We start from the raw sequence: 19,864 nt of genomic DNA on the forward strand, positions 1-19,864 counted from the left end.
CAACTGGTGCAGGAGCCGACGAGAGAAGGAAAAATTCTAGACTTGGTCCTTAGTGGAGCGCATGATCTGGTGAGGGACGTTATGGTACTGGGGCCGCTTGATAACAGTGACCATAATATGATCAGTTTTGATATCGACCTTGAAGTAACTGTACACAGAAAGTCAAATACGTTAACGTTTAACTTTAAAGAAGGGGACTATGATAAAATGAGAAGAACGGTTAAAAAAAAGCTTGGGGGGGGGGGGCAACTGAGAGAGTAAAAACTGTACAACAGGCATGGACGCTGTTCAAAAATACCATCCTGGAAGCCCAGGCCAAACATATTCCGTGAATTAGAAAAGAAAGACAGAAGTCTAAAAGACAGCTGGCATGGTTGAAAAGTGAGGTGAAGGAAGCTATTAGGGCTAAAAGAAATGCCTTCAGAAAATGGAAGAAGGAACCGTCTGAAAATAACAAGAAGCAGCATAAGGAGTGTCAAAGCAAATGCAAGGCGCAGATAAAGAAGGCCAAGAGAGATTACGAAAAAAAGATAGCATTAGAGGCAAAAAAACATAGTAAAAAATTCTTTCGGTATATTAAAAGCAGGAAGCCGGCAAAAGAATCGGTTGGGCCGCTGGATGACCGAGGGGTAAAAGGGGCGATCAAGGAAGACAAAGACGTAGCGGAGAGACTGAATGAATTCTTTGCTTCGGTCTTCACCGAGGAAGATTTGGGTGGGATACCGGTGTCGGAAATGGTATTTCAAGCGGACAAGTCGGAGAAACTTACTGACTTCACGGTAAACCTGGAGGACGTAATGGGGCAGTTCAGCAAACTGAAGAGTAGCAAATCTCCTGGACCGGATGGTATTCATCCTAGAGTACTGATAGAACTGAAAAATGAGCTTGCGGAGCTACTGCTAGTGATATGCAACTTATCCTTAAAATCGAGCGTGGTACCGGAAGATTGGAGGGTGGCCAATGTAACGCCCATTTTTAAAAAAGGCTCCAGGGGAGATCCGGGAAATTATAGACTGGTGAGTCTGACGTCGGTGCCGGGGAAAATGGTAGAGGCTATTATTAAAAACAGAATTACAGAGCACATCCGAGGACATGGATTACTGAGACCGAGTCAGCACGGCTTTTGTGTGGGGAAATCTTGCCTGACCAATTTACTTCAATTCTTTGAAGGAGTAAACAAACATGTGGACAAAGGGGAGCTGGTTGATATTGTGTATCTGGATTTTCAAAAGGCGTTTGACAAGGTACCTCATGAAAAGCTACAGAGGAAATTGGAGGGTCATGGGATAGGAGGAAATGTCCTATTGTGGATTAAAAACTGGTTGAAGGATAGGAAACAGAGAGTGGGGTTAAATGGGCAGTATTCACAATGGAGAAGGGTAGTTAGTGGGGTTCCTCAGGGGTCTGTGCTAGTACCGCTGCTTTTTAATGTATTTATAAATGATTTAGAGATGGGAGTAACTAGCGAGGTAATTAAATTTGCTGATGACACAAAGTTATTCAAAGTCGTTAACTCGCGACAGGATTGTGAAAATTACAAGAGGACCTTACGAGACTGGGAGACTGGGCGGCTAAATGGCAGATGACGTTTAATGTGAGCAAGTGCAAGGTGATGCATGTGGGGAAAAAAGAACCCGAATTATAGCTACGTCATGCAAGGTTCCACGTTAGGAGTTACGGACCAAGAAAGGGATCTGGGTGTCGTCGTCGATAACACACTGAAACCTTCTGCTCAGTGTGCTGCGAATAGAATGTTGGGTATTATTAGGAAAGGTATGGAAAACAGGTGTGAGGATGTTATAATGCCGTTGTATCGCTCCATGGTGCGACCGCACCTTGAGTATTGTGTTCAATTCTGGTCGCCGCATCTCAAGAAAGATATAGTAGAATTGGAAAAGGTGCAGCGAAGGGCGACTAAAATGATAGCGGGGATGGGACGACTTCCCTATGAAGAAAGACTAAGGAGGCTAGGGCTATTCAGCTTGGAGAAGAGACGGCTGAGGGGAGACATGATAGAGGTATATAAAATAATGAGTGGAGTGGAACAGGTGGATGTGAAGCGTCTGTTCACGCTTTCTAAAAATACTAGGACTAGGGGGCATGCGATTAAACTACAGTGTAGTAAATTTAAAACAAATCGGAGAAAATTTTTCTTCACCCAACGTGTAATTAAACTCTGGAATTCATTGCCGGAAAATGTGGTGAAGGCGGTTAGCTTAGCAGAGTTTAAAAAGGGGTTGGACGGTTTCCTAAAGGACAAGTCCATAAACCGTTACTAAACGGACTTGGAAAAATCCAAAATCCCAGGAATAACACATATAGAATGTTTGTACGTTTGGGAAGCTTGCCAGGTGCCCTTGGCCTGGATTGGCCGCTGTCGTGGACAAGATGCTGGGCTCGATGGACCCTTGGTCTTTTCCCAGTATGGCATTACTTATGTACTGAACATTCCAGGCTGCATGATACTGTTAAGGGGCGGTTTACTTGGAACTATTTTCTCTGTCTCCTTCTGCTGGTAGATGGACACAACCCATTAGTCTAGACTGGTCTGGTATGATTAAAGGAAAGAAAATTATCAGGTAAGAACATAATTTTTCCATAGGCATTCTCCTGTACTAACGTACATACTGAAGCCTTTTGGACCTCTCCACATATAATTTCCCATTCCCTAACAGAGAAGTACAATGTAAATCTATCTCCCAGGCCCTCTGAAAGGTAAATTAAGTGAAATCCCATCCCCTGATGTACCTATATATCACTGAAATAGGCCTAGGTAATTTCTGCAACATTCCCCACAGGTTCTCCAAGCTTTCCTCTGTACAGGGATCTGTTCAGTGCCAACCCAAAGTATTCAAATAATACATTATTTGTAACTAGGGAAGATAATCCCCCTTAGATAAAGCATATTTAGAGCACATAGTTTCAAAGTCCATAACTCGCCCCTGATGTAAAACATCCCGAAAACAAGTCACCCCCGATTGCTCCCATCTGTAAAAGGCTACATTCTCCCTACCCGCCAAAAAATTTGGTTCCCACCAAATCGACGCCAACGAAGACATCTGATACAGCGAACCCATAGTTTCCGCACTAATCTCCACATCCCAATCAGACATCTAACAAATGGATTCTGTGTCGCAGAGGATAACCCCCTTAGATTATCAGAGGTCCACAAACAAGAATTTAATGATCTGGAAGATAAGACTGCTCCACCAAAACCGTGGGATTAAATGTGCCCCTCTCCCATCTAAGATCAACCGGAGTTGAGCTGCTACATAATACCACTCAATGTTAGGTACCACTCTCCCACCTTCCTCCAGGCCCCTCCCCCCCCCCCCAAATGAAGTGAGAAAATAGGCCCTGCAACCGCTTAAGCAGAGTCTTTGGTACTCTCACCGGTAAAGATTGAAAAAGAAATAACAGCCTTGGTAACACATTCATTTTAACCACCGCAATGCGACCCCACTAGGAAAGCCATAATCCCTTCTAACGTGACAAGTCAATCCGAATCTGATCCAAAATCCTATCATAATTCAACGAGAGTAACTTCTTCAGTACCCTAGGGATCCTAATACCCAGATAACGAATGCTATGAGAAGCCCATCAAAATGCATAGGCTACTCTCAATCTGTCTTCTTCTTCCTGTGATAGAGAGACCCCTAGAATTTCACTTTTATCCATGTTCACCTTCAAACCTGCATAACTTTCAAATTCCCGAAACACCTGTAGGACAATAGGCAGACTAAGTCCCGAATCCCTGACATACAAAAGCATATCATCCGCGAATAACGCAATACGATGTTCCAACCCCATCACCGAAATTCCACTAATATCCGGATGCTGTAGTACTAATTCTGCTAAAGGGTCAATATAAAGCGCAAACAGGAGGGGTGACAAAGGATACCCCTGCCTGGTCCCTCTGCCAATCAAGATAAACGAAGAATAAGATCCATTTATACGAATACAGGCCTTCGGGGCCCTATAGAACGCCTCAATCCATGAGCAAAAATTTACCCCAAGTCCCATGCGAGTCATCACCCCTCTTAAGAACTGCCAGCTCACCCGGTCAAAAGCTTTTTCTGCATCCAATGCTACAAAAGCCACCCCCATTCCGGACTGTTGCGCTTCCCACATTAAATGGAGGGTACGCCGAATATTGTCCCCCACATGGTGCTTAGGAATGAAACCAGATTGATCTGCATGAACTAACTTTGGTATCACCCTAGCTAGTCTATTGGCTAGCACCTTCGCCAGTATCTTAGCATCAACATTCAAAAGGGATATGGGCCTGTAAGATGCACACACACTGGGATAAACTGTGGGTAAAACTGTCACTCCTGCCTCAGCCATGGATAGTGGTAAACACTCACCACCCAAGACACCATTCCCCACCCTTACCAACTGATCCCCCAACTCCCTCACAAAAGTTTAATAAAATCGCGCTGAAAACCCATCCAACCCTGGGGGCTGTACCATTATGGAGCCTACGAATGACCCCTTGCACCTCCCCTAGCCTAATAGACTCTCCCAACTCTGACTTCCCAAGTCTAGGGAGAGAAGTGGAGTTCAAAAACTGATTTACCATTATGTTTGATATAAATCTTGATAATACTTAAGAAACCATTGTTGGATTTCTAAATTTGTATAATGCCAACCACCCTTCCCATCTCAAATCATTTTTTTTCATTTCTTATATCTGGAAACCAGCTGTTTTGGTATTTTGGTTCTGGTCTTACTCAACTGATGATGGCTAACTCAACAATTCTTTTCTAAAAATGGCCTTGTGGTTTGCTGCTGGATTACATCTCTGTCTAAAACTAAGGGTTTGACACATAGTTTAATTTCTGAGACATAATTGTCTCTTAAAGCATATTATTTTTTAATTTTTCATTTCCATAGAACAATAGGCCCCTCTTAAAGTCCCTCCCTACCATGACTCCTGTAGGCTCCCTTCTCTCCAGGCCTATCTTAAATTTCCCTGGTGGTCCACTGGGGTCTTTCGACTAGAGTGATCCCCGCCTGGTTTTGGCAGCTATTTTATCACTGCAGCCAGCTTGAGCAGGAGTGACTGGGATCGCACATACGTAAAGACCCTGCTGGAGCACCAGGGACGCTTAAGGTAGGCTCGAGGGTGTCTACAAAGGTAGTGGGTCTACTGTTCTTTGGAGGGAGGTCTGGAAAGAGTGAATCTATTCTTCTTTTGGGGGGGGGGGCGGTTGGGAAGGAGGTTGCAATCAGTCTTTGGGGGGGTTGGGAATGTGGGAGCTTCTTGCTCTTTGGGAGCTGGGTTGGGAGGAAGGACAGACTTACTGCTGCTTCAAGCTGCTGCCTGGAAGTTATGCAGGTTCTGGCTGATATTCAGTGCCAGTGTCTACATAGTTAACTGGGCAAAGTTAGGACTGCTATTTGTGGTGCTACTTGCCTGGCTAGCTATGCATTTTCCGGCACTGAAAATGGCCAGCAGTTACATAACTCCCATCTCTTCCCCAACTCCGCCTGGAACACCCACTCCTACCCACTTTGAACATGGTCTGTTAGTGCTGATATTCAGTGGCACTGCCTAGTTAAGTGCCAGCAGCCAGCACAATGGGTCCACTATTGGTAATAATCAGCAGCGTGAACTTGTAGGTCTATAATAAATTAAACTGATTCTAAAATTCTTTGACTTGTATGCTTACTACTTATTTTATTGCAAACTATTTTGTCAGGAGGAAAGGAATTTCACAGAAAGGCAGAAACAAATAATGTTTCAGATGAGAAAATGGAGAAGTCAGCTACTGTGCCACAGATCGGTAAGAAAAGAAAATCAGATTAGCCTAACTGAGGGGCTCAAGCATGGATACAGGAAATTGGTTACTATGTGCTGTGTTTTTAGGCTCTCAAACTTATTTGGAAGGGCTTGAAAAAAACCCTGTTATGATCGTGCAGTTTATGCTATTTATTATTAACCCCTGCTTCTTGCTTAGACCTTGATAAATGGCTTTAATATGCCTGCCAGCGGCATCTATCCAGATTATAGTTACCATTGCTCTGTGGAGGAATAAATTTAGTTGGGCTTCCTTTTCTCCGAGGACAAGCAGGCTGCTTGTTCTCACTGATGGGTGACGTCCACGGCAGCCCCTCCAATCGGAAAACTTTACTAGCAAAGGCCACGCATGCGTGGCCGTCTTCCCGCCCGAACCGGCTCGTGTTCGTCAGTCTTCTTTTGTCTGCGCTTGGGACGGTCATGTTTTGCGCCGTTTCGCGCCCCACAAGATGACCCTCGCGCGTCTTCGCGTTTTTTTGCTAAAAAAAAAAATAAATAAAAAAATTAGAAGAAGACCTTTACGGTCTTTTCTCCTTTTCCCGTGTTTCCAGCTTTTGCCCTGCTAAGTTTCCTTTCGTTTTCGGGGTAGGCCTTTTTGAGGCCTTGGTTCGGGTTTTTTCTCTCCCTATTTTTGGTGCCTTTACCGCCATTACGAGTTTTGATTTCGCCGGCGTGATTTTTCCGCCATGTCATCGAAGTCTCCCAGCGGCTTCAAGAAGTGCACCCAGTGCGCCCGGGTAATCTCGCTCACTGATAGGCACGCGTCGTGTCTTCAGTGTCTGGGGGCTGGGCACCGCCCGCAGGCCTGTAGTCTTTGCGCCCTTTTATAGAAGAGGACTCAGGTGGCGAGATTGGCCCAGTGGAACGTGTTGTTCTCGGGCTCTTCGTCGGCAACAGCACCGGGGGCATCGAGTGCATCGACGTCGACAGCTTCAAGACCTTTGACCTCGGCATCGACTACATCGACTGCATCGAGGCATCGACCCTCTGCATCGTTGGTACCGAGACATCGAAAGTCGGCGTCGGTGGTACCGGGACCTCCACTAGTGCTGATGTCGTCGGACGGTGGTGCTTCGACTGGAGTGCAGGTGAGGGCTCTCCATTCCCCTGCTGCTGGCGGTGAGCCTTCGGGTGGGTCTCCCCCTACCCTGAGGGCTCCTGCGGTACAGCCCCCCCGAGACCGACCTTCTTCGGCCTCGGCCCCGAGGAAGCGACGGCTGGATTCTACGTCCTCCTCGTGGGTACCAGGAAGTTCCGGTGACATGCTTCGTTTGAAAAAGTCAAAGAAGCATTGACACCGGTCTCCTTCCCGCATCGGTACCGAGAGCTCTGGGTCGCCGAGGGAGTCTCTGTTCAGGAGGTGTCGATGCGCTCCACCTTGGACAGCCCGGAACAGCCTCCACGCCCGAAACAGACTCTGACCTCGACGCCTGCATCGGCTTCCATGTCTTTCTCCACAGCCACTCTGCACGAGAGTCTCCGGGCCGTTCTCCCAGAGATCCTGGGAGAGCTGTTGCGCCCTTCCCCTCCGGTACCGGGGGTGCTTGCGCCACCGGTACCGTCGAGTGAGGCGCCGGCTGGCCCCTTGCCCGGGGTGAGGTCTCCAACATCGGTGCCGCTTGCGGTACCGACTGCGGTCGCCTCCCAGGAAGGTTTCCCGACGACGTCGGCGGAGGGAGCTTCGCCGGTGCGGGCGAGGGAGTCTACCTCTCGACGCTCCTACCGTGGCCGTGTTTCCATGGAGTCGAGTCGGGCACGGCTTCAGACACAGGTTCATGAACTTGTGTCTGATACCGATGGTGAGGCCTCGTGGGAGGAGGAGGAGGAGGACATCAGATATTTCTCTGACGAGGAGTCTGATGGCCTTCCTTCCGATCCCACTCCCTCCCCTGAAAGGCAGCTTTCTCCTCCCGAGAGTCTGTCTTTTGCGGTCTTTGTCCGGGAGATGTCTACGGCCATCCCCTTCCCAGTGGTTGTGGAGGATGAGCCCAGGGCTGAAATGTTTGAGCTCCTGGACTATCCTTCTCCACCTAAGGAAGCGTCCACAGTACCCATGCATCATGTCCTAAAAAAGACATTGCTGGCGAACTGGACCAAGCCTCTAAGTAATCCCCACATTCCCAAGAAGATCGAGTCCCAGTACCGGATCCATGGGGACCCAGAGCTGATGCGCACTCAATTGCCTCACGACTCTGGTGTGGTGGATCTGGCCCTAAAGAAGGCTAAGAGTTCTAGGGAGCATGCTTCGGCGCCCCCGGGCAAGGACTCTAGAACCTTAGACTCCTTTGGGAGGAAGGCCTACCATTCTTCTATGCTCGTGGCCAAAATCCAGTCTTACCAGCTCTACACGAGCATACATATGTGGAACAATGTGCGGCAGTTGGCGGGCTTGGTGGACAAGCTCCCTCCTGAGCAAGCCAAGCCATTTTAGGAGGTGGTCAGGCAGCTGAAGGCATGCAGAAAATTCCTGGCCAGAGGGGTATATGATACCTTTGATGTCGCGTCCAGGGCCGCTGCTCAAGGTGTGGTGATGCGCAGACTATCATGGCTGCATGCCTCCGACCTGGAGAATAGGATCCAGCAGCGGATTGCGGACTCCCCTTGCCGAGCGGACAATATTTTTGGAGAGAAGGTCGAACAGGTGGTAGAGCAGCTCCACCAGCGGGACACCGCTTTCGACAAGTTCTCCCGCCGGCAGCCTTCAGCATCTACCTCCTCAGGTAGACGTTTTTATGGGGGAAGGAAGACTGTTCCCTACTATTCTGGTAAGCGTAGGTACAATCCTCCTTCTCGACAGCCTGCGGCCCAGGCTAAGCCCCAGCGCGCGCGCTCTCGTCAGCAGTCTGCGCCTCAGCAAGGCCCCACGGCTCCCCAGCAAAAGCAGGGGGCGAGCTTTTGACTGGCTCCAGCAGAGCATAGCCGACATCAACGTGTCAGTGCCGGGCGATCTGCTGGTCGGAGGGAAGTTGAAAGTTTTTCACCAAAGGTGGCCTCTCATAACCTCCGACCGTTGGGTTCTTCAAATAGTCCGGCAAGGATACACCCTCAATTTGGCCTCGAAACCTCCAAATTGCCCACCGGGAGCTCAATCCTACAGCTTCCAGCACAAGCAGGTACTTGCAGAGGAACTCTCCGCCCTTCTCAGCGCCAATATGGTCGAGCGCGTGCCATCCTGGCAAGAAGGGCTGGGATTCTATTCCAGGTACTTCCTTGTGGAAAAGAAAACAGGGGGGATGCGTCCCATTCTAGACCTAAGGGCCCTGAACAAATATCTGGTCAAGGAAAAGTTCAGGATGCTTTCCCTGGGCACCCTTCTTCCCATGATTCAGAAAAACGATTGGCTATGCTCTCTGGACTTAAAGGACGCTTATACACACATCCCGATACTGCCAGCTCACAGACAGTATCTTCGATTTCGTCTGGGATCACGTCACTTCCAGTACTGTGTGCTACCCTTTGGGCTCGCCTCTGCGCCCAGAGTGTTCACGAAGTGCCTAGCTGTGGTAGCAGCAGTGCTTCGCAGGCTGGGAGTACACGTGTTCCCCTATCTCGACGATTGGCTGGTGAAGAACACGTCCGATGCAGGAACTCTACAGTCCATGCAGATGACTATTCGCTTCCTGGAGCTACTGGGGTTTGTGATAAATTATCCAAAGTCCCATCTTCTCCCAGTTCAGAGACTCGAATTCATAGGAGCTCTGCTGGATTCTCGGACGGCTCGTGCCTATCTCCCAGAGACGAGAGCCAACAACTTGTTGTCCCTCGCCTCGCGGGTGCGAGCGTCCCAGCAGACTGCAGCTCGGCAGATGTTGAGATTACTGGGCCACATGGCCTCCACAGTTCATGTGACTCCCATGGCCCGCCTTCACATGAGATCTGCTCAATGGACCCTAGCTTCCCAGTGGTTTCAGGCTGCTGGGGATCTAGAAGACGTGATCCACCTGTCCACGAGTTTTCTCGAATCCCTGTATTGGTGGACGATTTGGTCCAATTTGACTCTGGGACGTCCTTTCCAAATTCATCAGCCACAAAAAGTGCTGACTACGGATGCGTCTCTCCTGGGGTGGGGAGCTCATGTCGATGGGCTTCACACCCAGGGAAGCTGGTCCCTCCAAGAACGCGATCTGCAGATCAATCTCCTGGAGTTACGAGCGGTCTGGAACGCTCTGAAGGCTTTCAGAGATCGGCTGTCCCACCAAATTATCCAAATTCAGACAGACAACCAGGTTGCCATGTATTACATCAACAAGCAGGGGGGCACCGGATCTCGCCCCCTGTGTCAGGAAGCCGTCAGCATGTGGCTCTGGGCTCGCCGTCACGGCATGATGCTCCAAGCCACATATCTGGCAGGCATAAACAACAGTCTGGCCGACAGACTGAGCAGGATTATGCAACCTCACGAGTGGTCGCTCAACTCCCGAGTAGTGCGCCAGATCTTCCAGGTGTGGGGCACCCCCTTGGTAGATCTCTTTGCATCTCGAGCCAACCACAAGGTCCCTCAGTTCTGTTCCAGGCTTCAGGGCCCCGGCAGACTGGCATCGGATGCCTTCCTCCTGGACTGGGGGGAAGGTCTGCTGTATGCTTATCCTCCCATACCTCTGATGGGGAAGACTTTGTTGAAACTCAAGCAAGACCGAGGCACCATGATTCTGATTGCTCCCTTTTGGCCGCGTCAGATCTGGTTCCCTCTTCTTCTGGAGTTGTCCTCCGAAGAACCGTGGAGATTGGAGTGTTTTCCGACCCTCATCACACAGGACGAAGGGGCGCTTCTGCATCCCAACCTCCAGTCTCTGGCTCTCACGGCCTGGATGTTGAGAGCGTAGACTTTGACTCTTTGGGTCTGTCAGAGGGTGTCTCCCGCATTTTGCTTGCTTCCAGGAAAGATTCCACTAAGAGGAGTTACTTCTTTCTATGGAGGAGGTTTGCCGTCTGGTGTGACAGCAAGGCCCTAGATCCTCGCTCTTGTCCTACACAGACCCTGCTTGAATACCTTCTGCACTTGTCTGAGTCTGGGCTCAAGACCAACTCTGTAAGGGTTCACCTTAGCACAATCAGTGCATACCATTACCGTGTGGAAGGTAAGCCGATCTCAGGACAGCCTTTAGTTGTTCACTTCATGAGAGGTTTGCTTTTGTCAAACCCCCCCCGTCAAACCTCCTACAGTGTCATGGGATCTAAATGTCGTTCTCACCCAGCTGATGAAACCTCCTTTTGAGCCACTGAACTCCTGCCAACTGAAGTACTTGACCTGGAAGGTCATTTTCTTGGTGGCAGTTACTTCAGCTCGTAGAGTCAGTGAGCTTCAGGCCCTGGTAGCCCAGGCCCCTTACACCAAATTTCATCATAACAGAGTAGTCCTCCGCACTCACCCTAAGTTCTTGCCAAAGGTTGTGTCGGAGTTCCATCTGAACCAGTCAATTGTCTTGCCAACATTCTTTCCCCGTCCTCATTCCTGCCCTGCTGAACGTCAGCTGCACACATTGGACTGCAAAAGAGCATTGGCCTTCTATCTGGAGCGGACACAGCCCAACAGACAGTCCGCCCAATTGTTTGTTTCTTTTGATCCCAACAGGAGGGGAGTGGCTGTGGGGAAACGCACCATATCCAATTGGCTAGCAGATTGCATTTCCTTCACTTACGCCCAGGCTGGGCTGGCTCTTGAGGGTCATGTCACGGCTCATAATGTTAGAGCCATGGCAGCGTCAGTGGCCCACTTGAAGTCAGCCACTATTGAAGAGATTTGCAAGGCTGCGACGTGGTCATCTGTCCACACATTCACATCTCATCACTGCCTGCAGCAGGATACCCGACGCGACAGTCGGTTTGGGCAGTCAGTGCTTCAGAATCTGTTTGGGGTTTAGAATCCAACTCCACCCCCCTAGGCCCATGTTTATTCTGTTCCAGGCTACACTCTCAGTTAGTTGGATAAGTTGTTAGGTCAATCTCAGTTATGTCCTCGCCGTTGCAAGGCCCAATTGACCATGTTTGTTGTTTTGAGTGAGCCTGGGGGCTAGGGATACCCCATCAGTGAGAACAAGCAGCCTGCTTGTCCTCGGAGAAAGCGAATGCTACATACCTGTAGAAGGTATTCTCCGAGGACAGCAGGCTGATTGTTCTCACAAACCCGCCCGCCTCCCCTTTGGAGTTGTGTCTTCCCTTGTCTTTGTCTTGCTACATACGGGACTGACGAACACGAGCCGGTTCGGGTCGGGAAGACGGCCGCGCATGCGCGGTGCTTATCGGTGCGCGACGACTAGCAAAGGCCTTTTTTCCTAGTAAAGTTTTCCGGCTGGAAGGGCTGCCGTGGACGTCACCCATCAGTGAGAACAATCAGCCTGCTGTCCTCGGAGAATACCTTCTACAGGTATGTAGCATTCGCTTTATCTGCTTGGCTTCCATGATCATGGGATCCGGCCTGTGCTACACTAGGTTGGGAGGCTAAATAGGCACTTATGTATCTCCATAAAATACCAGCACAAAACATGCCTAAACTTTGACTACAGTGCAGCTGTGTAGATTTACAACAACTTTGAAGCTGCTGTAAATATAAGCAGCTGAAGTACGTGCATAGATGTGTGTTATTAAACTCCATGTGTACCTTATGAGCAGTGGTGTGCTGGTAAATGTTTAATATCAGGCTCTCTCCCCGGTCCACCTCTGCCCCCCCCCCCCGTCCACATCTGTGCCCCTCGTCCACCTCTGCGCCCCCCCCCCCAAATTGCAGAGCTGGCTATATAGCTGGGGAGAGAGCCTGGGGGGGGCAATCTAATTCATGTTTAATGTGGGATAAAATGCCATAAATAAGTAAATAAAAATAAACTTTTAATGTTGAGCACCTGATTCTCAAAGTGCACATATTCCAAACACTATAATGAAAATAAAATGATTTTTTTCTACCTTTGTTGTCTGGTGACTTTGTTTTTCTGATCATGCCGGCCCAGTATCCGATTCTGCTGCTATCTGTCCTCTTAACTCCATTTCCAGGGCTTCCTTTCCATTTATTTCTTTACTTTCCGCCTTTCTTCTTCATATCTTGCCCTACATCTGTAAGTAAAAGCTGGGTCCTCCGCAGACTTGACTGTCCAGTGGATCCAGCTTCTGCCTATTTTCTCCATCCATGTGCAGTTATTCTCTCTTCCTTTTCCCTCTTCTCATCTCCTTCCTCACTCTTCCCTCCCCTCCATCCATGTCCAGCATTTCTTCTCTCTCCCTTCCCTCTCCTCCATCCATGTCCAGCAACCCTCCTTTCCCCCCTGCCCTCCATCCACCCATGTCCAGCAGCAACCCTCCTCTCCCCTGCCCTCCATGCACCCATGTCTAGCAGCAACCCTCCTCTCCCACACTGCCCTCCATCCACCCATGTCCAGCAACCCTCCTCTCCCCTCCATCCACCCATGTCCAGCAACCCTCCTCTCCCCTCCATCCACCAATGTCCAGCGACCCTCCTCTCCCGCCCTGCCCTCCATCCAGCAATGTCCAGCGACCCTCCTCTCCCGCCCTGCCCTCCATCCACCCATGTCCAGCAGCGACCCTCCTCTCCCGCCCTGCCCTCCATCCACCCATGTCCAGCAATCCTCCTCTCCCCTCCATCCACCAATGCCCAGCGACCCTCCTCTCCCGCCTTGCCCTCCATCCACCCATGTCCAGTGACCCTCCTCTCCCCTGCCCTCCATCCACCCACCCATGTCCAGCAACCCTCCTCTCCCCCTGCCATCCACCCATGTCCAGCAACCCTCCTCTCCCCCTGCCATCCCCTCCATCCACCCATGTCCAGCAACCCTCGTCTCCCCCTGCCCTCCTCCCTCCATCTGCCTTCTTCCAGCCCCCCCCCCCCCCCCCCCGGCTCCCCATCTGCCCTCTGGAGCTCTGCTCCCCGATAGCCCTGGTTTCCTTCTTGCGCCGCCGCCCTGCCTTTAAAAATTTTATTTTCCCTCGAGGCGCGCCGGCGTTGAAGCGAAGGCAGCAGGCTCAGTTCGGTTCCAGCCTTCCCTTCCTTCGCATCATGGCTCCGCCCTCGCACAAACAGGAAATACATCAGGCGAGGGCAGAGCCATGATGCGAAGGAAGGGAAGGCTGGAACTGAGCTGAGCCTGCTGCCTTCGCTTCAACGCCGGCGCGCCTCGAGGGAAAATAAAATTTTTTAAGGCAGGGCGGCGGCGCAAGAAGGAAACCAGGGCTATCGGGGAGCAGAGCTGCAGAGGGCAGACGGATGATGGACGACCGGGGGAGCAGAGGCAAGCTGGCTCGCAGTCGCTAACAACCAGCTCGCAAGATGCCAATAAATTTAACAACAGGCTCTTGTGAGCCGGTGCGAGCCGGCTCCAGCACACCACTGCTTATGAGTATACCTGCGCCTTCACCCAGATTCCTCAATGAACACCATTTACTGCTGCCCTTTGTTTGTCAGTCAGCCAATTTTTTGTCCATTTGACTGCTTTGGGACCCATCCCCAAAGTGGTCAGTTTGTTTGCAAGTCTTCTGTGAGGAACTGTAACAAATGTTTTGCTAAAATCAAAGTACACCACCATCCAGTTCATGCCTTTTATCTAGTCTTCGGGTCATCCTGGCATGATCTGCCACTGGTAAAACCATGTTGCCTTGGATCTTGCACACATTGAATTGTAAAAAAATTACTGTTGTTCCCCTCAGAAGTGTCTCCTTTACTTTTCCTACAACCAAGAGGCTACTACTGTTTATCATTTCTATAGCTCTACTAGACATACACAGTGCTGTACACTGGACATAAAGGAACTATCCCTGCTCAACAGAGCTTACAATCTAATTAGGACAGACAAACAGGACAAATAAGAGACATGGAATGACTAAGGTGGGAATGATAAGGCATGGGTACTGAACAAGTGGGTAAGGATTAGGAGTTAAAAGCAGCATCAAAAAGGTGGGCTTTTAGCCTAGATTTGAAGATGGCCAGAGATGGAGCTTGAAGTACCGGCACAGGAAGTCTATTCCAGGCATATGGTGCAGCAAGATAAAAGGAACAGAGTCTGGAGTTAGCGGTGGAAGAGAAGGGTGCAGATAAGAGAGATTTACCCAGTGAACGGAGTTCCCGGGGAGGAGTGTAGGGAGAGATAAGTGTGGAGAGGGACTGAGGAGCTGCAGAGTGAATGCACTTGTAAGTCAATAAGAGGAGTTTGAACTGTATGCGGAAACGGACAGGGAGCCAATGAAGTGACTTGAGAGGGCTAATATGAGCATAGCAACATTGGCAGAATATAAGTCATGCAGCAGAATTTTGAACAGATTGAAGGGGGCAGAGATGGATTAGTGGGAGACCTGTGAGAAGCAAGTTGCAGTAGTCTAAGCGAGAGATAAGAGTGTGGATAAGGGTTCTGGTAGTGTGTTCAGAAAGGAAAGGCCTGATCCATCACTTCTTTGCTACCATTTTTGTGAGCAGGAGTCATCTATCTCCAATCATGCAGACCCTCTCCCATCTCCAGAGATCTATTAAATATATCCTTTTCTATCATCCTGTTAGACCAGTCCAAACCAGTTTTCCAGTATTTCTTTACTTCTAGCATATGGTGTAGGTTGGTTTGACTGATATAGCAGGTTCTAGGTCCAACTCCCTGAGTTGCAATTCATGGCCTGCGTCTGCTGCAGTCACATCTGTAGGCCTTTGCCCCTGGAGTTTGGTCCGCGGACCTTACCTCACTAGAGCCAGTAGTTTTCCGATTCTTCTTATGCCCCAAGCATTTACCCATAGCTTGCAATGTCCCATCCCTCCCCTTCAGATCTCCTATTCAACTAGTTAATAATAAAAAGAAAGAATGAAAGAAAGGATTAGGGCTGGGAATTGAATTGTCTTTGTTCATCTTTGTTTGCCTGTTTATCAGGGGAATAAAGTGAAAAAAAAAAACAGGCAATGCAAACATGAAAATAAAGTTTTGCTCTGCCTGATTAAACATACCGGAGCTGGGAGCTTTTGGTAGATTTGAGGGAGATCTCAGGTGACTGCAAGTGGCTTGGGATGGGGGGACTTGTATGGGCTGGCCTGCATTGCAGTTGCTGGCTGTCAGTGACCTCTGTGCTGGAGCCGGTGGCTCAATAAAGCTGCTGGCTCTTTGTCCCAGCTGTTATGGATTTGGTCTCTCTTCGAGTTTCATAGATCCAGAGAGCTCCACCTCACAATGGTTTCCTGAGGTGGCAAGAGCTCCCATTTTTGGCAGGAACAGTGTCCGAGTTTCAGCCATTCCCTCAGCTATTAGGACAGCCCCCCAGGACCAGAACGCCCATGGATGCAGGGGTACCTCTGCCCACTGCCTACCTGATCCAGTTGCAGGGACTTGTAGTTGTGGGCTATGAGATGGATTCGCTGGATATAGAGATGCAGCATGTGTGTCAGGTTCTGTTAGAAAAGTAAGGGTTTATGTAGGGGCCTGCATTTCTGGCAGCTAGGCTACAGGGCAGCATGAAGTCCTGGGAAACTGCAATAGATATCTCTTCCCACCCCCCCGGTGCCAAGAGGTTTAGTGGCCCCACAGAAGCTCCTAGTAGATCTGGAAACCTGGGACCATTCACCTCCAGGCTTGAGCTTTTAGGATGAAGAAGACAGTGATGAGTTGATGCTGGGGCTAGAGGTGCACCTACCAGAGAAGGAAGACTCCCTAGTGGTTAGGATGTGTTGGCATATAAAGCTGGGGCAGCTTATAGATTCCATAACAGTGGCTCTATGCATCTCAACTTCTTCACTCTTGGAACTTTCTGATGGGGCCCCCATTTTACAAGGAATTCATGGACTCGTGAAGGCCTTCTTCTTACATAGAGCCCTATTCCAGATGATTCTGACTGAATGGGGGGCACTTGTGTTGCACTAGGCTCTTTAGTAAGCTTCTAATTGGCTGTTTTTATCTCCCCATAGTGAATGCTCTGGTCATGGCAGTGACCAGGAAGACAACAATACCAGTGCAAAATGGCACAGTGCTAAAGGAAGCTTATGACAGGAAGGTAGAGCAGCTTTTCAAGCAAGCCTTTGCCTCCTCCGCCATTGAGATCCAGACCTCTGTTTGTGCAAGTTTTGTCACCAGAGCCCTATTGGTCTGGGTCCAGCAGCTGCCAAATTTGTTTAGTTGGAGTCAGGTGCTGCCTTCATGGCAGATGCCTTCTATGGCTTGGTCCAAGTATCTTCTCACTCCCTGGTCTCTTTGGTGGTTGCCCAGAGATGGCTATAATTGAGGTACTGGGTGGCTAACTGAGCCTCCAAGACCTGTTTGAATAAGCTTCCCTTCTCTGTTTGCCAAGGATCTGGAGAATATGGAAGAGGAGTTGGGAGAGGCCTAGCCTCAGTGACTATTATTTTTATTAATGTTTGTTGTAACCCGCTTAGATATATTGGATAGGCGGGATATAAATTTGATAGATAAGTGTGCCCTCTTAGTTCTTAGTGGCAAATCATGCATATGAGATGAAGGATGCTCCCATTTTGGCAGGTGTCTGCCTGACCAGCAAGGAGTTCAGAGAGGCTAAAGGGAGAGGGTTCTTTCAAGGAGCACACAGGCTTGAAGACAGAGGACACTCAATTAAGTTACATGGAAATGATTTTAAAATAAATAGGATGAAATATTTTTTTTCACTTAATGAATAGTTAAGCTCTGGAACTCTTTGCCACAGGATGTAGCAATGGCGGTTAGCGTGTGATGTTTGTGAGCCCTTGGCCCAGAGGTGGCCACATGAGAATCACCCAACCACCTCTGGGAGACCGAGTCCCCTCAGAGCTAAGATTGCTTCCAAGAACTGGACCAGACCACAAGTGGAGATGAACTGAGGCAGCTTTATTAGCAGCAAAAAAACACAGGGCTAAAGGGTACCCAAATGGCCCAGAAAGGAAAACAGGCAGCCTAGCTATACAGTCTAAACCTAGCTGAAGCAAGGCAAACATAAAATATAGAATAAGGTAAAGTAGAACAGCCTAGCTGTATCATAAGCAGCCTAGCTACGCATCTCAATACTAGCGAACACAGTTCAAAGTGTAAAGTATACAGTAAAGGTAAATTAAAACAGCCTAACTGTATCATAAGCAGCCTAGCTGTGCATCTCAATACTAGCGAACACAATTCAAAGTGTAAAGTATACAGTAAAGGTAAAGTAAAACAGCCTAACTGTATCATAAGCAGCCTAGCTGCGCATCTCAATACTAGCAAACACAATGCAAAGCATAAAATATACAGTAAAGGTAAAGTGGAACAGCTTAGCTGTATAGGGAAATCAAACATAAGCAGCCTAGCTGCGCATCTCAGTACTAACAGAGCAATGCAAACATATGGCATACAGTAGAACACAATAGACTAGGCAAAGGGCCCGCCCTAGCGGGACAAAGACAAACAGGTAATACTTGACTGACAGAGGAAACACCTCTAGTGGTTCAGGAAAGGGTTCATTCTGTCAGTACACTCAGAAGAGCCGCGGAACAACCGCAGCAAGCTCCCTCAAAACCAGAGTGGAGCAGAAGCAAAACAAAGAGAAAAGAAAGTTTATTGAGGACCTGCACCACAAGTGGAGGCATAAGCGGATCACTCCGCTCACCAAAGACTAGGGATGTCACCTAAGACAAGCAATCAGTCACTGAAGCACCTGAGTCGGATGCTCCCAAAGCAAGCAAGATAAAGCAACATAGCCTGAGCTGACGCTTCCAAGGCAAGCAAGGTGAAGAAGCCAAACCTGAGCCAGATGCTCCCAAGGCAAGCAAAATAAAGCAACAAAGCCCTAGCTGACTTTCCCAAGGCAATGTAACAGAAATCTCCGAAAAAATATCCTTGGGCATGAACAGCTTAACCTGTTGGGCCAACGCCTTTATGATGAAAATGAATAAAGAGAAAACGCAATGCCTAATCTTTTCATCTCAGCACTCCACTCTCCTCCCAACTAATCTTAACATCTCCAACATCACAATCCCCATATCTGACAACCTGAAAATCCTTGAAGTGACATTAGACAACCATCTCTCTCTTGAAAGTCACACAAAATTCACTACAAAGAAAATGTTCAACATGATGTAGATACTGAAACGCGTAAAACCATATCTCCCCCTGAAAACATTCCGGAACTTGGTGCAATCCACAGTTCTTACCCATGCAGACTACTGTAATAGTATTTTCTTAGGCTGCAAGACCCATATCCTGAAGAAACTTCAGACTGCCCAAAATACAGCAGCAAGACTCATTTTTGGCAAATCACGATTTGAATGCGCAACACCTCTTCATGAAAAACTTCACTGGCTCCCTATTAGAGAACAAATCAACTTCAAGGTCCACACATTAATCCACAAGATTATCTATGGTGAATCTCCAGGATATATGCTCAATCTGATTGACCTTCCCACCAGAAACATGTCTGAAACTTCGCGAACTTACCTCAACCTACATTACCCCAATTGCAAAGGGCTCAAGTACAAAACTTATTATGGATCCAACTTCTCCTTCTTAGGCAGCCAACTCTGGAATGCCCTCCCCAGACCCATCCAATCAATCAGCTAGCGACTATCTACCCTTCCGGAAATCACTAAAAACCCATCTGTTCAAGCAAGCCTACCCAAATGACCCAATCTAATCCTATGAACCCATCTTCCGAACACATATCCAGAAGACAACGACAATGACTCAGACTACATCTCCCACCAAATTTTTCCTATGCTTTTCCCGTGTCCCATCCCCCTCCCCCTCTTCTACCCCTCCTCCAATGCTCATCTACCCCTTGTGCATACCTCTTATACTCCCTTCACCCTTCCCCATCTCTACCTACCTATCTCTTTTATTACTCTGTTATAATTAACTTATATTTTCTCTATCAATACTTTGAATCTGCTTTGAGTGGGAAAGCGCGGGGTACAAATGTAATAATAAATAAATATAAATAAATAAAGAAGCCAAACCTGACCCGACGCTCCCAAGACAGAAGACTGAACGTCCCTGCACAGCACCCAAGGGCCAGGATCAGCCCACGCAGACCCCTCCACGCTCCAAGCACTGCCCCCTCGTCCAGAGATACCTTGAGATGTGGCCTCAGCCACTGCACCGCAGCACTCCCCATCATCTAGCCCACACAGTCCGA

The 19,864-nt window shown here is 48.8% G+C and overlaps 1 protein-coding gene across 2 annotated transcripts in view; it reads left to right on the forward strand.

The window, feature by feature from the left end:
* TRAF3IP1 (TRAF3 interacting protein 1) overlaps window positions 1-19,864 on the forward strand; it is a 1,208,890-nt gene that overhangs the window by 541,665 nt on the left and 647,361 nt on the right. The window contains exon 8 of one of the 2 annotated variants that reach the window (XM_030210669.1): window positions 5,706-5,789. The exons of the other annotated variant lie outside the window; for it this stretch is intronic. Within the exon in view, the coding sequence (XP_030066529.1) occupies window positions 5,706-5,789 (84 nt within the window). The remainder of the gene's footprint in view (window positions 1-5,705; window positions 5,790-19,864) is intronic. 2 annotated transcript variants of the gene reach the window in all.

Source organism: Microcaecilia unicolor, chromosome 7, assembly GCF_901765095.1.
Source record: "Microcaecilia unicolor chromosome 7, aMicUni1.1, whole genome shotgun sequence".
Classification (NCBI taxonomy): Eukaryota; Metazoa; Chordata; class Amphibia; order Gymnophiona; family Siphonopidae; genus Microcaecilia; species Microcaecilia unicolor.